At 43.8% G+C, this 14,354-nt stretch overlaps 1 protein-coding gene across 2 annotated transcripts in view; it reads left to right on the top strand.

Moving 5' to 3' along the window:
• The first annotated feature begins 11,211 nt into the window (after positions 1-11,211).
• The window catches only part of RASGRF2 (Ras protein specific guanine nucleotide releasing factor 2), a 203,873-nt gene continuing 200,730 nt past the window's right edge, over positions 11,212-14,354 (top strand). For both annotated transcript variants that reach the window (XM_031674454.2, XM_031674449.2), the window contains exon 1: positions 11,212-11,831. In XM_031674454.2, coding sequence (XP_031530314.2) covers positions 11,544-11,831 — 288 coding nt within the window. In that variant the 5' untranslated portion in view covers positions 11,212-11,543. The remainder of the gene's footprint in view (positions 11,832-14,354) is intronic.

Raw genomic sequence — 14,354 nt, 5'->3', positions numbered from 1 at the left:
CTTGAATCTTACTCATATTTGTTTCCACCATCACCACATAACTTGTAGGAAGTTGACAAGTGTTTGTTGAATTGACCTCTTAATGATCTGGGTCACAGAGACCATTAGGCTGGTTACAGAATAAACTTGTTTCTAATTTGGGAAAACAGAATTGGGAGTTAGGGAGAGCTGACTGCAAGGTTGTATGTTTTGAAGTCCTGGGCTCGAGTACTTCAGGACTGAGAGCATGCCGTTGGCGAGCCAGAGTCATTCCTTATCTAAGTCATGAAGCAGAGGAGTAGATATTTATCAGGTGTTTGCTGTTCTTGCGGCTGCTGGCGCTCAGATTCACTTCTTGCCCTCCCTCTGTTCTGCATCTGTCTCCCAGGCTGAGGGTGAGTTCAGCTAACAAGAGGCATTGGTGATTTGAAGGCAGGAGAGAGAATAAAGCCAGTTCTCTCCCTCTCTCCCGATCTCTGCCGTGGCTGCAGCAATGACTGAGGCTGTTCCATGGTGCAGCTCCTGCCACACAAGCCTGGATGATTCCAGCTTCTGCCAGGTGACTTCAGGTGCCCTGAAGTTCACTTTCTCCCTTTGTCTCCACAGCCCAGAAGTTGCACTGACTTCCTGCAGTTCTTAATCTCTGAGTTTCCACTCTGAACTCCTTTTGGCACCTTCTATCCCTGAATTAAGTTCTCTCCATTTAAAATACTCAGATTTCCCTTCTTGGATCCTGAATAATATAAGAATTTCCCATATCCCTTCCTCCAATTCTTTTAACTATATATTTCACCCGGAATTTAATGTCACAGTCCATCTCTCTTTCTCTTTCCTCCCTCCAGTTTTTCCTCCTTTTGATCCATGGTTTTTGTGCTGCTCTATTTCTCCTGTTAGGAAGGAATGTGAGCTGATAAATCCATTCACACAAAGATGTGTACCCCTACTGGGAGTATATGCATTTTTAATAAATGCACAGGGACGCAGGAATGATAAACTTAAAGTGATGACTCACAGATGGTGGGACTTCTCTTTCTTAGTGTCCTTCAGAGGCCTATGCTGTCCGAGCATACTGCCACTTCTGGGTTTTGTGTAAACTAATGAGCATCACTCTGCCCACCCCCCACAGCATTCCTTGGCCCAGATCTATCCCTGGCCCCAAGGAATATGGATGGAGCACCAAAGTCCATCTCTGGCACTGGAAAATCAATTTAGAGCACATGCTTTGCTAGTGGTTGATGAGTGAATGTCTTTTTCAAATATATAGTACATGCATGTTGTTACTTTTTGTATTTTTAAAGTAATTTTTACTAAAGCCTGCACAAATAATAATAACCCACATTTTTCAATTATCTTCCCATACTACGTGAGAACTAAGACTAGCAGTTACAAAATCTCATTTTATTTGCTTCAGGCAAACATATGCTACTCTATGTGGGTTTTTGACTCTGACACATTTGCTGAGCAATGCCACCATTTAAAATAAACTATAGAAATTTAACTGCATAAAGATTTGATAATAAGCTCCAGTATAGTAAGTCCTAGGCCATCTGGTAACTTGCCACTTCCACCCTTAAGTACTCAGATGGACTTGAACCTTGAATGACCTTGAAAAACAGCTCTTAGGAACAAAGAAGTCATGCATTGGCACGAGGTTTAGGGAGATCTTCATCCTGTTTGTTGGGGACTGGGGCGTTTCCAAGGATGGAGGACCTTCAGTGCCAAAACCAGGAAGTCCTGGGCAACCTGGGATAAGGTGGTCACCCTATAAAGACCAGATTTCAGGGGAGAGGCAAGGCTCTGAATTTCACAGCCAATGTGCTATGGTTGAGCAGGCTGCCACGTAGAAGGAAGGCAGCTCTCTGACTGGCTGTGGAGGTTGACATGCAGAAGGAAAGCAGCTCTCTGATTGGCTGTTCATAGCTGGGGGAGGATAGTCTCTTAAGTGCACAGAGCTGTGGGTGCAGGTGAAATAACCCAATAGAAGACAGATTGAGGAAAAATGGGGAAAAAAGAGTAGTAAGAGGGTGTGAGAGGAGCCGTGAGAACGATGATTGGCAAGGGAAAGCACCACTCAACTTTACCAACCCATTTCAAGATCTCAAGCATGGAATGGGCCCTTTCTTTTATTCCCCTCAAAACAACAGAGAACTGAAGGTTCAGAGAAACAGAGAATGGAGGTTTTTACATGGAAACTAACTGAAGAGTCCCCTGCTAGAGAAGAGATTTCTTCTTCCCTTCACCACAAAATTTTCGTCTCCAGTTTTCCCGTCATAGAATCAGCCTCCTCTCGGGATGCTTTTATGGAAGGAAGAATCCCTCTCGCTAGGAGAAAACACAGGTCCTACCGTGAGGGCTTACGTTAAGGCTCTCATCGTCCTTAATAGTCCAATATGAGCCATCTGTGATCTGCCATGTTAAACAACACCCCTCAGGTAGGTAGGACATCAGTGGTCCAGACCATAGCGAGGCTCTGCTGAGCTCGATGCAACTCCTCTTCAGTCCCTCCTACGTGTGAGCTGAAGCTCCCACCTGTTACGAAAAGTAAAGCTGTTGTTTACTTTGTAGATATCCCAGCAACATGAGCTCTTCATCATCTATGAGCACCCGCCAAATAACTTCTCAAGAACAAAGACAGAACTTCTACTTCTTGCCTTAACCACAAGATAGGACAAAGTATATGGAGCAATGGTTTCCAGACACAGGACAATAGGCAGGGAAAGACTGTGATCCTTGAGTGAGGGAAGCAAAGGTGATGAGCCCTGCAAGTGCTCACCATCCCCAACGTCACAGCCGAGAGAGTTGCCAGGCTGCAGCGCTGAAAGGGTGAACCCAAAGAAGACCTGGTGTCCTCACTGAGTTGAAGAGACAAGATTTAGAGTTCAGGGAAGCCAGAGGCTAGAATACACAGGTCGCGTTGCTAGAGAGGAGACAGCTGCACAGAGAGCTCTGAATCTGCAGCAGGTTCCCCTCTAGTCTTTAGCTGAGTCCAGATCAGCTCATGCATGTGAGAAAATGACTAAGGCCAGGAAACAAAACTCCAGAAAGAAACAAGAGGAAACATCTCCAGAGCTGACACCACTTCCTAGTATTCAGAATGGAAACATCTCTTAATACAAAGAATGTGAAGTTGAGTCCTCAGCTGAGTAGGCCAAATGAACTTAGATGAAAGGCTGTTCTAAACTTCCCTAAAAAAGCTTAAAAGTAAATCTCCTATGGATCAAACTATTTTCAAGTTACTTAATTGAGTTCCAGAACAAAGTTGAAAGTAATTAAAAGAGTATATTATAACAAACAAACCAACCAACCACAATGAGAACAACAACAGAACACATAAGGTGAAATTCACAAGGTTGGGCACCTAGTCAAAAATGGCAGAGTCAGGAAAATGTGGCGAACAGGACAGAGAAAATGTAGTTAATAAGTAGTCCCAGAAATGACACGAATGACAAAATTAGTGGATAAGAACATTAAAACAGCGATTATAAATATGCCCATATGTTTGATAAAGGTAAAAGAAAGCATGAGCACGATGAAGAGGAAAATGGAAGACAAAACACCCAAATCAAACCTTTAGAGATGAAAAATACAATGTTTGAGATAAAAAGTACACTGAATGGGATTAACAGTGGATGCTACGTCCTGAAGAAGTAGAGTTTATCCTAGGAACGCAAGGTTTATTTCACACTGAAAAATAAACTATTACTTCACCATCTTGAATGATTTAATAAGCAAATGAACATAAGAAAAAGCATCTATCAAAATTCAATATTCAATCATGAGTTAAAAAACACCCAACTCTTCAAAAACCAGGAATAGCTGGGAACTTCTTCAACCTGATTAAGGACATCTATGAAAAACCTACAGACAACATTACACTTTGTGAAAAGACTGAATCCTTTCCTTTTGAAATAAGAAATAAGCAAGGATGTACACTCTCACCTCTTCTATTTAACATATTTTCTAGAGGTCCTAAATAAAAACAAAAGGCAAGAAACAGAAATAAAAGACATACTGACATGAAAGCAAGAAATAAAAGCTATTTTTTATTAACAGAAAATATGATTGACTATGTAGAAAATCTTAAGCAAATCTATGAAAAGGTTATAAGAACTTATAAGTGAATATAGTAAGGTTGCAGGGTTCAAGATCAGTATGTCAAAATAAATTTTGTATCTATGTACTGTCAATGAGCAACCGGAAAGTAAATTAAAACATGTTCTTTGCTATGGACTGTTCGTGCCCTCCCATCCCAGATTCATTTATTGAAATCTGATCTCCAATGTGATGGTATTAGGAAGTGGGGCCTTTGGGAGGTAATTAGGCCACGAGAGTGAAGCCCTCATGAATATACTTGGTGCCCTTATAAGTCAATGACGGGACCAAGCTCTTTCTCTATACTATGAGGCTACAACAAGAAGCCCACTGTCTTCAACCAATAAGAGGACTCTCATCAGGTCCAACCATGTTAGCACCATGATCTTGGACTTCAAGCCTCCAGAACTGTGAGAAATGTCTGTTGTCGCTGAACCACCCCATTTTCGTATTTTGTTAGAGCAGCCCAAGCTGACACTATTGCATAAAATATATACGAAATACTTAGAGATAAATTAGACAAGAGTTGTGCAAGACCTGTACACTGAAACCTACAAAACACTGTGAGAGAAATTAAAGAAGACATAAACGAATGGGGAGATACACCAAGCTTATGGATTGGAAGACTCAATGTTGTTAAAATGTCAGTTCTCTCCAAATGACTTACAGATTCAACCCAATCCCAATCTAAACTCCAGCAAGATTTTTTTTTTTTTGCAGAAACTTGTGAGCTGAATCTAAAATTTGTATGGAATTGCAAGACTTAACTAAAATAGCCTAAATAATTTTGAAAAAGGAGAACCAAGTTGAAGATCTTAAACTATTGATTTTAAGACTTTTTAGAAAGTTAAAATAATCAAGACAGTGCAAAGTCGGTGTAAAGATATATATCAATGTAGATTTGTATAAAGATATACATCAAAGGAACAGAATACAGTCCAGGAATAGACCCACACATGTATAGCCAATTGATTTCTGATAAGGGTGCCAAGGCAATTCTGCAGGGTAAGAATAATCTTCAACAAATGGTGTTGGAACAGTTGGATAGCCATATGCAAAAATATGAAATTCATACCTTTGGATCATGGGCCTAAATATAAGAGCTAACACCAGAAAACTTCTGAAAGAAAATACAGGAGAAAATCTTAGTGTCTCTGGGTTAAGGACAACCCACATATCCATCAACAGGCAAATGGATGAACAAATGTGGTGTACCCATACAATAGAATACGACTCAGAATTGAAGAGCAACAAACTGTTGATAAGCTCATCAACATCGATGAATCTCAGCACCACTATGCTGAGTGAAAGATGCCAGACAAAAAGACTACATACTGTAGGAGTCCATTGATATAAAATTCGAGGACATGCAGACTAACAGTGACAGAGTAGACCAGCGTTTGCAGGGAGGCAGAGGGGAAGGAGAGGCAGGAAGGGAAGGATTTCAAAGGGGAATGAGGAGACTATTGGGGTTGATAGAAATGTTCATTATTTTGATTGTGGCTGTGGTTTCATGGGTATACAAGTATGTCAACACTTACCAAATTGTATTCTTTAAATACATGTTTATTGCAAGTCATTTGTACCACAATAAGCCTATTTTAAAAAAGTACAAAGAACAGTTTATAGTATAATGTACTTGAGATCCACAGAGAAATGTATCAGTCAGGGCAATGAGCACAAGAAACTCAGACTCTGTGGCTTGGTACAACAGAATTTTATGTTTTGTGTTTGTCACAGTTTCACACGGGTTGGGCTGCTCCAGCAGCTCAAAGCCAAGGAGTGACTAAGAGACAGTGCCTTCTTCCATCTCGTGGCCTTGCTGGCTTCAGTATGTGTCTTCAGTCTTACCAAGGATAAGGAGAGAGAGCAGAGATGATCCTGACCGGACCTAGAAAGAGGCGCCCATCACATCTGCCCACAGCACATCTGGCCAAAACCCAGTTACGTGGTAGGGAGGGAAGAGCAGAGCTTTCGTTTCTGGACCCAGCCAGTCTCTGCCCGAAGAAAAAGAACCGTCTCTTCCCAGAGCAGCTGTGCACACAGCGACACGTACTGCAGAACACTGAGCTTCCCAGCCCAAACACCCGCATTCAGATCCCGTCAGTTTTCTCCTAGAATGATGAGAGGGCATTTGCTTTAGATTTCTGAACTAAAGAGCCTATCCAAGGGCTTATTCTGAAGGAACAATTTCTACACCAAAGGAAAATCCAAGGCTCCAGCTCCTAAGAGACAGAAAATAGTTTATGGTTTTCAAATCACTCCCACAGCCTCTCCCACTCCTTTTCTACTTCGTATCCCTAAGGTTTCAAAACTTTCAGAGTTCAGCCTAAGCAAAGGCATGCAGCCTGTGCCCTCCACCATCTGCATCTGAATCTACAGCACAAGGAGAAACTGAACCCAGAATACGACACGGAGCTGCTGAGAACATTTGCTTGGTCTTTGGTGGTATATAGTGGGCTAACGAGACTCCTTGCTGAAGCAGTCAGATAGCCCCACGTGTGACCATTTGGACAAGCACTGTCTGTTTAGTCTCTTGTTTTGTTTTGTTTTTGTTTTGGGGGAGGTAATTAGGTTTATTTATTTATTTTAGTGGAGGTACTGAGGATTGAACCCAGAACCTTGGGCATGCTAGTCATGTGCTCTACCACTGAGCTGTGCCCTCCCTCCCAGTGTCTGTGATAAGACTGTGTGAATGAAAAATATTGCCAGCCCTACTGGTGAACAAAGGATGCTGTGGCCATCAAGTCATCAGCTGCTACTGCCACCCCTCAGTGAATGGCGGGAACTCAGATGCAGACAAAAAGGCAGCCTACCTTTGCAACCACCCACAGTGGTGCACTCTGAGGGAACTCAGGATGGCAAAGAACAGGGCACTGGCCCTAGATGGCTAGGTGCACATCAAAGGAATGATTTTAGTGAGCCCAGAACTTTGCACCTTCCCATACATAGAAAAGCACTACATTCCTGAACCTGAGATATCTGGTTTTCTTTAATAACAGTAATCTTTTGATATTCCAACTTCCTAGTCTTTGTTGCAAAAACTCATATATCCTGGCTTCTACCTTGCCACTTTGGAATAGCCTCTTAGAGACAGCTGAGATGCTCTGTCCTGAGCTGGAGTCCTCGGGAAACCCACCGAATAAAATATAACTCTCAGCTTTTAGGTTGTGCATTTTATTTCAGTCGGCAACTGGATTCAGTCTTATCATTACCAGCTGGATGACCTTGACAGGGTTTAATCATGTGTCCTTCTCTGTAGCAAATTCTCCTGTGGTAGTGTATCTCCCCCAAACTCAGCAGCGCTTCTCACCCAGGTGTATGTGGTCCTGGGGCACCTGATGAACTGACTGGGGTCAGAATGTTCCTGGCACTTACCTATAGGGGCCAACAGCTGGCTCTGCTCAGAGTGAGATGATCTGAGTGTTGGGCTTCCAAGTCCATCCTGGTAAGTTGATTGAGGCAGTTTTTCCTAATATTTTGATTTGCATCCTTATATATATATAAAATGTGTGTGAACCACTCCATTCAGTCTTGTTAGCCCCACCACGCCACTGAAACCACAGTGGTCACAGTTACCAACAGTCCCCCCCATTGTCCAAACTCAGTGGTCAGTTCTCTGTGCATCTAACTTGACATCAAAGCAGCATGTGAAACAGCTGATCACTGCCTCTTTCTCCAAACGCTTTCTTCGAATAGCTTCTGGGACACCACACCCTCCAGACCCTGCCTGCTGCTGCTGCACTTTCTCGTCTGTTGTCCTCCTAACTGCTGAATAGCATTTTGCCACAGAGCCCTCTCCTGGAATGTCTTCTCACACATGATTTGGAAAAGTTATAGATTAGGTTTTACCCATGTAGAATGAGCTCCCCACCTCTACCTCCCCAACCTTAATAGCTTTGGACAACTCAGATGAAATTTCCTTCCTTCCTCCCTCCCTCCCTCTTTTCCTTCCTTCTTTCCTTTCGGTCTTCCTTCCTCCTTCCCTCTCTCCCTCCCTTCCTTTTTGGTCAAACTATCTGGAAATCGTCTCCCTCTATAAGTAATAATAAGGGTTTCCAGATATGGTGGTTCACTGCTAATTTTTTCTAATAACTTGCCTAGGAGAAGGCAGAGGACACTTTCACCATTTTCAATGAGATATGCATTGTTGTCCTCGAAAATCAACTTAAACTGACCCTTTCAGGAAAGAATCTGTGAAATGCAAGAGAGAAAAACAATGAATTCACAGAAGAACTTGCTCCCACCCACTTGGAACACAGTCCCTTTCGCCAACCTGTTTGATCAGCTGGGGATAAAGCATCCTCATTTACATAACTTCCTGGCCCTTTGTGTTTCAAGATGGCAACATTCCAGGGTACAGTTTCCATATGAATGAAGGAAGCTAAAAGCCCACAAATGCCCATCAGACACTCACTGGATATAGTGTCTCTAGAATGTCCAGGGATTCCTGGTTGTTTCCATCTCTTGCCGTCTTGCAGGATGATCCGATACTTACTAATATGTGTGCCCTCTTTAATAATTCAGTGACCAAATATTAAATGAATTTAGGAAACATTTATGAATCACTTGTATGCCTACTGCCTATAAGCTCTCCTACTGGGTGCTGCAGCCCTGCCTTGAAGGAGCCCACAGTCAGGTGAGAAGTATCTAAATGTTAAATCCTGTTCCTAATAGACTGAGCACACTAGGGGCAGAGGCCCTATATCCTCGATATCACCTAAATATAGTGTTGAGGACATAAACAGGTGGTCAATAAATAAATTTTTGGAATTATGAAAATTCCATGGATTTCCATAATTAAAATCCATAATGATCACCAGCCAACTTTTGGAAGAAAACAGAGTTCCTTTCTCTACTGTGAGGGAGCATATGACAGACACAGCACCTTACATGGTAGGAAGTGATGACAGACTAGAGGCTGAAAAGAATACTTAGTGTGGTTCAAATCAAAAGGACCTCTGACTAGACAGAAAGGATAAATAAGCACTGAAATTAGCCTCAACACCAGAGGCATTGCTTACTGAAAACACACAAGTGGTCAGAAGTTCTGAATACTCACTGCAAAATTGTTTTTCACACCCTTAATGGTTTCTGCTCAAAAATGGAGCTCGTCAGCTACACCCCTGTCATCTCACTTATAGGGTTTGGATCACAGGGAAGAAAATGAAAAGCCTCCCGGGGCCACTGCCACTTCTTCTGCCTTTAGAATCTGGCTCAAAACCTTGTCCATGTTTACTTACTGTCTCTATACTGGTATCTCCCTCCTCTAAGGAACAATGCAAGTTCCCAGCTGGGTAAAACCCAAATTAGGAAAGCATTGTCCTTTAGATATTTAAAAATATGTAAAGAGAAATGACCACTGTTCTCACACTGTAACTTCAAATGGCAATTTCCCCACTATGTAGTTTTTAATAGTGAATTTTTTTTGAGGTAAAATGGAAAAAACACTCAGCTGCTCAGTGAGGCAGAATTAAAATATTCTGCAAAAACAGCACTTACGGAAAAAGCAGAACCCCTGGGCTACTAATTAATGAACACACAACTAGTGGTACAAGACAGGTATATTGTGGTACGTTCATGGTCCAGAAAAAGATTTTATTGTTATTATTATTTTATCTTGAACAATAAACACTTTATGGCAAACTATTTTTATAAGTGACTAAGAGGACTAAAAAATGTACATAGCAGAATGAAATACTGGCACTCCCTGGGGTGTTCACTAGCTTCCTCTCGCAGCTGCTGGGCACATCATTTCTTTTTCACTTATATTTTATAGTAGGGGTCTTGGTTTTCTGGCGGAACCTGCGAGATTTGTTAATCAAATGAATCCCAGTCCCAGTAAGAGTATCTAGTGAATCTATGACAGCATGGCCTCTGGGGGTAGATTCTGCCAGGGGCAGCAAGTCTCCCTTGCTTAGGTTATTTTCTTCTGGTTGAAAACTCCGGGCTTAAAATTTGGTTTCTTTCATCCTAATCCTGAGAAATCATGGTCGTTGAAAGGGAACCAGCAGCCTCTTATACCTTCCTGGAAACAGGGGAGTCACATACATTAACCTTCACCTCGAGTTTTAAATACAACAGTGCAGGTACACACGGAAAAGTCAAGGCTGCGCGTTATGCAAAGCCATCCTGTGATCCCACCCACTGCCATGGTAACGCAGTCGTGGATGAGTGTGAATGTGTTGATGTAGCAGGTGAATGTGTGTACGTGTGAGTGGGTTTGTGAAAGCTTATGAATTTGCATGAATGTGTACTTGTATGTTTGTGAATCCTTGTGTATTTTTATTTGTATTTTTTTGGTATGTATTTGTATTTTTGAGTGAATGTGCATTTGTGTGTTCGTATGTGTATATGTGTTCATGTATGTGTATATGATATTTGTGAGTGTATAACCATGAATTTGTGAGTATAAATGTATATGGATATGTATTTGTGTGTAGTTTCTATGAGTGTGTGTGAGTGTTAAAGTGTGCGTGTCTATACTATGTGTGTTTGGTTGAGTGAGTACATGACGTGTGTGTGTAAATGTGTGTTTGGGTGAGCATATCAGTGTGCATGTGTGTAGTTGCCTATATGTGTATCTGAGTGTGTTTTTGTGTGTAGGAATGTACATTGTGAGTGTTTTTGTATACACGTAAGTACGTAATTTTCTGTATTGCATTGTGTGCATTTGTGCTAAAGTACTTGTGTGTTGAGTGTATAATTTTTGTGATTGTGTATTTGTGTGTTCTTGTATGAGTGTGTGAGTGTATAACTGAGCAAACGCGAGCATTTGTGTCGAGGCTGTGCCTGCCGTGTGAGTGTGCATTTGTGTGTGAGTATGGACATTTGGGTGTGTGCGTGCGATAGAGCGCGCGTGTGAGCGGGTGTGCGCCGTCTCCATGCGCCTCCACCTCCGCGCGAACCGCCCCAGCGCCGCGCGGGAGCAGAGGCGGCCTCCGGGCCGGCGGGCGAGGGAGGGACGCGCGCGCCGGGGTGAGCGGGCTGCGCCGCCGTCACCGCCGCCGCGCCGACTTTGCCCTTTAAATCAGTCTCCAAGCCGATTACAGCTGATCTCCCACGTGACGTTTTACCTTCTGTCTCCCGGAGCGAGTTGCCCGAGGACAGTTCTCCTCAGGCTGCCGCGCGTCGCGCCGCCCCAGCCCGCCGCGGGGGCTCGGGCTCCCGCAACTTTGGGCGAAGCTGCAGCCGCCAGGCGCCCTCACAGGACCGCTCTCCACGCGGGCGTCGGGGGGTTTCCCGCGGCTTCGCCCGGCCGGGAGGGCGGCGGTTGGGGCGGACAAGGTGCCCGGCCGCAGCCCGGCGCCCCTAGGACCCGCGCGGCGCCGCGCCCCGGAGGCCGACGGGGTGCCCTGTGCGCGGCGACAGGAAAGGGGGCGCCCTTCGCCGTCGAGAGCCGAGCGGGCGCGCCCTCAGAGGACCCGCGGGAGATGGCCGTGAGGCAGGGGTGAGCCCCCCGCGCCCTCACCATGCAGAAGAGCGTGCGCTACAACGAGGGGCACGCCCTGTACCTGGCCTTCCTGGCCCGCAAAGAAGGCACCAAGCGCGGCTTCCTGAGCAAGAAGGCGGCCGAGGCGAGCCGCTGGCACGAAAAGTGGTTCGCCCTCTACCAGAATGTGCTCTTCTACTTTGAGGGCGAGCAGAGCGGCCGCCCAGCGGGCATGTATCTCCTGGAGGGCTGCAGCTGCGAGCGGGCACTCGCGCCGCCCAGGGCCGGGGCCGGGCCAGGCGGCGCCCGGGACGCGCTGGACAAGCAGGTACCACGCGCAGTCTCTCCCGGTCTCCCTGCCTCCAGCGGTGGCAATTCCCAGTTCTTCCAACTCCAGAGGTCGGGGGCCCGACCCGACACTGGGACCGCCCTCCGAGATCTGGGATTCCCCTAGGGCGTCCTTGGTCGGGCATCTCCACACGCTTACCCTTCTCCATCTTCCCCTTGTCCTCCATCTCCATGGGATCAGTTGGAATAGGGGCTCGGCTTTGTTTTTTCGCGATCCTGAAAGCTGTCGGGTCATTTCCGCTTCACTGCTAACCTTCCATTGCTTCTCTGCACCTTCTTCTGAAGGTTTAGTGTGGTGACTTGTGTTGACACCTGTTGGATTTAGGTTGGCAAGACGGAACTAACTTAATTGGAAAAGTTTGGTTTCTCCTTTACCGGGCTGGTGCGTGTAGGTTTCTGTGCCTGCAGATGTTTGATCGCTGGCTGTGCAGGGAACAAGCGGGGCTCCTAGGACAGGCACATTCTGTTGGTCACTTTTAATCTGTCTTTGTGGTTTATGTCAGTTCACTTTGCTAACATTTGGCCTGCTGGGTCAAATTATGAAGATAAATGTGTATCCGTTTCCCTCAGGATTAATATTCGGTAGCCACATTCCTGCTATGTGTAAACATGCGGGCATTTAAAAAGAACGCTTCTGTGTACTTTTAAATGAACGCGTTGAAAATGAATGTGACCTTTTTATTCTGGGTCATAATTTTATTAGTTTTGCTATGTCTGCACTCCGGGAGGAAAATACCCTCCAGATTTAGTAACTCCCGCCCCCATTCCTGCAAATGCGAAATTTGTATTTTTTTTTCAGTCACCATTTGGTTTTTAAAGTTAAAGCAGACTAATTTTATGCTCCCAAATGTTCTCACCTCGCTTCTAGGTCCCCACCTTGAAAAAAAAAGGCTGATTGTCTTTGCTGTTGCATGGAAATACTTCGCAGCTTTGTCAGACCAGACAGCTTCCACTGCAAACCCCCGAGGGCGGCTGTGGGAGGCGCTAGTGGTGGAGTGGTGAATAAGATGCCTATATAACCCCAGGGGGCTCATAAAACAATGTGTAAAATTAAGAGGAGTTAAAACTAGATCAACTAGAAGTTTGATTTTTTTTTCACTTTGGTTTCACTATAAATCATTCAGACTTAGCTGATTAAACTTGGTATAACGCTTATAGATCTGAATATTTAAGAATATGCCCTTTGGTTTTGGAGGGCGTGTTGAGGGGTCATTTAAAAAACTGATTTCCAATTTTGTAGCTATGGATACTGGAAGTATAAGTTTAAATTTCAAGTCAGACATTTTAGAATTTAAACTGAGAGCAGGAGAAAGGTTTTGAGGAAACAGGTAGAGATTTTTTTCAGGATCGATTTTTTTCCCTAACATTTCTACTGGTGAGATTTTTTTAAAAAAGGTATGTGTTCCAAGGCCCATGGGAGCAAAAATCAATAGGTTTTTAAAATGTCTAAAATAAAATAGAGTACTCAAAATCATCCTGAAGATATATCTTTGACTTAATTCCAAATTATTTTTTCTCTTTGCATTTATACTAATATCAGGAGATAACCACCTTTTTTTTTTTTTTTTGGCATTGAAGGTGAGCAGTTGTTACCTGTTGCAACTCACATGGCTTTCTGACTAGTTAACATATGAAACCCCCAATTTTTCTACTTAGAGAATATCCAGACTCTCATCTTCAGGACAGTTTTCTTCAAACCATATTTTATTAAAGAAATGTAACCTCCAAAAGTTTGACTTTTCTGCCTCTTTCTAATGGAAGTCCTAAGTAGGTCTTCTTATGAAAAAAACTTCTTTGATGTTAATTATCATACAAGTTACGAATATTTCTCAATCATTTGTATATCTCAACAAGGTTAGGTATTAGAACCTTTGGTGTTTGTAGTAAAACTGAGTTGTGGAAAAGCAAGCATTCCAAAATGGATTAGGAGTTGGATTGGGAAACCTGTCAAACTTTGTCTTGTGTTAGACATACTGCTGTGACTTGAGTTGGCTTAGCAGACTGGTATTTTCTGCAGCACTGTCTATCTGGGTGTGCTTGAAGAATTGAGACGAAACTGCAAGAGGGGAGGGTATATCTAGAGCGGTAGAGCCCGTGCTTAGCATGCATGAGGTTCTGGGTTCAATCCCTAGTACCTCCTCTAAGAATAAATAAGAAAACCTAATTACCACCCCCCCCAAAAAAAAGAAAAGAAAAAGAAACTGCAGAGATAAGAAACGAGAAGAAACAACCTACCTTGATCTACACAGTTTATGCAATTGGTTCTCCTTCAGTTCATTTGTGTTGCTAATGTGTTCACTTCACCCGGAGCACCTAGACATGGTGGACCTGTGAAACTGGCCAGGTAGAGAGCGGATGCAGGGCACTGAGCAGGGATCATGTCAAGGTATGCTTCTCCAAGTGTGCTTCTGGAGCTTTCCACAGAAATGTCTCCATCAACCCCATAAATATAGTGTAAGGTTAGGGCTTGAAACAGGACGTAGGGAGGCAGAATGGGTTTCCT

This window comes from Vicugna pacos, chromosome 3 (genome assembly GCF_048564905.1).
Source record: "Vicugna pacos chromosome 3, VicPac4, whole genome shotgun sequence".
NCBI classification, from domain to species: Eukaryota; Metazoa; Chordata; class Mammalia; order Artiodactyla; family Camelidae; genus Vicugna; species Vicugna pacos.
The sequence above is the reverse complement of the archived record's forward strand: the minus strand, read 5'-3'. Positions and strand labels throughout refer to the sequence as shown.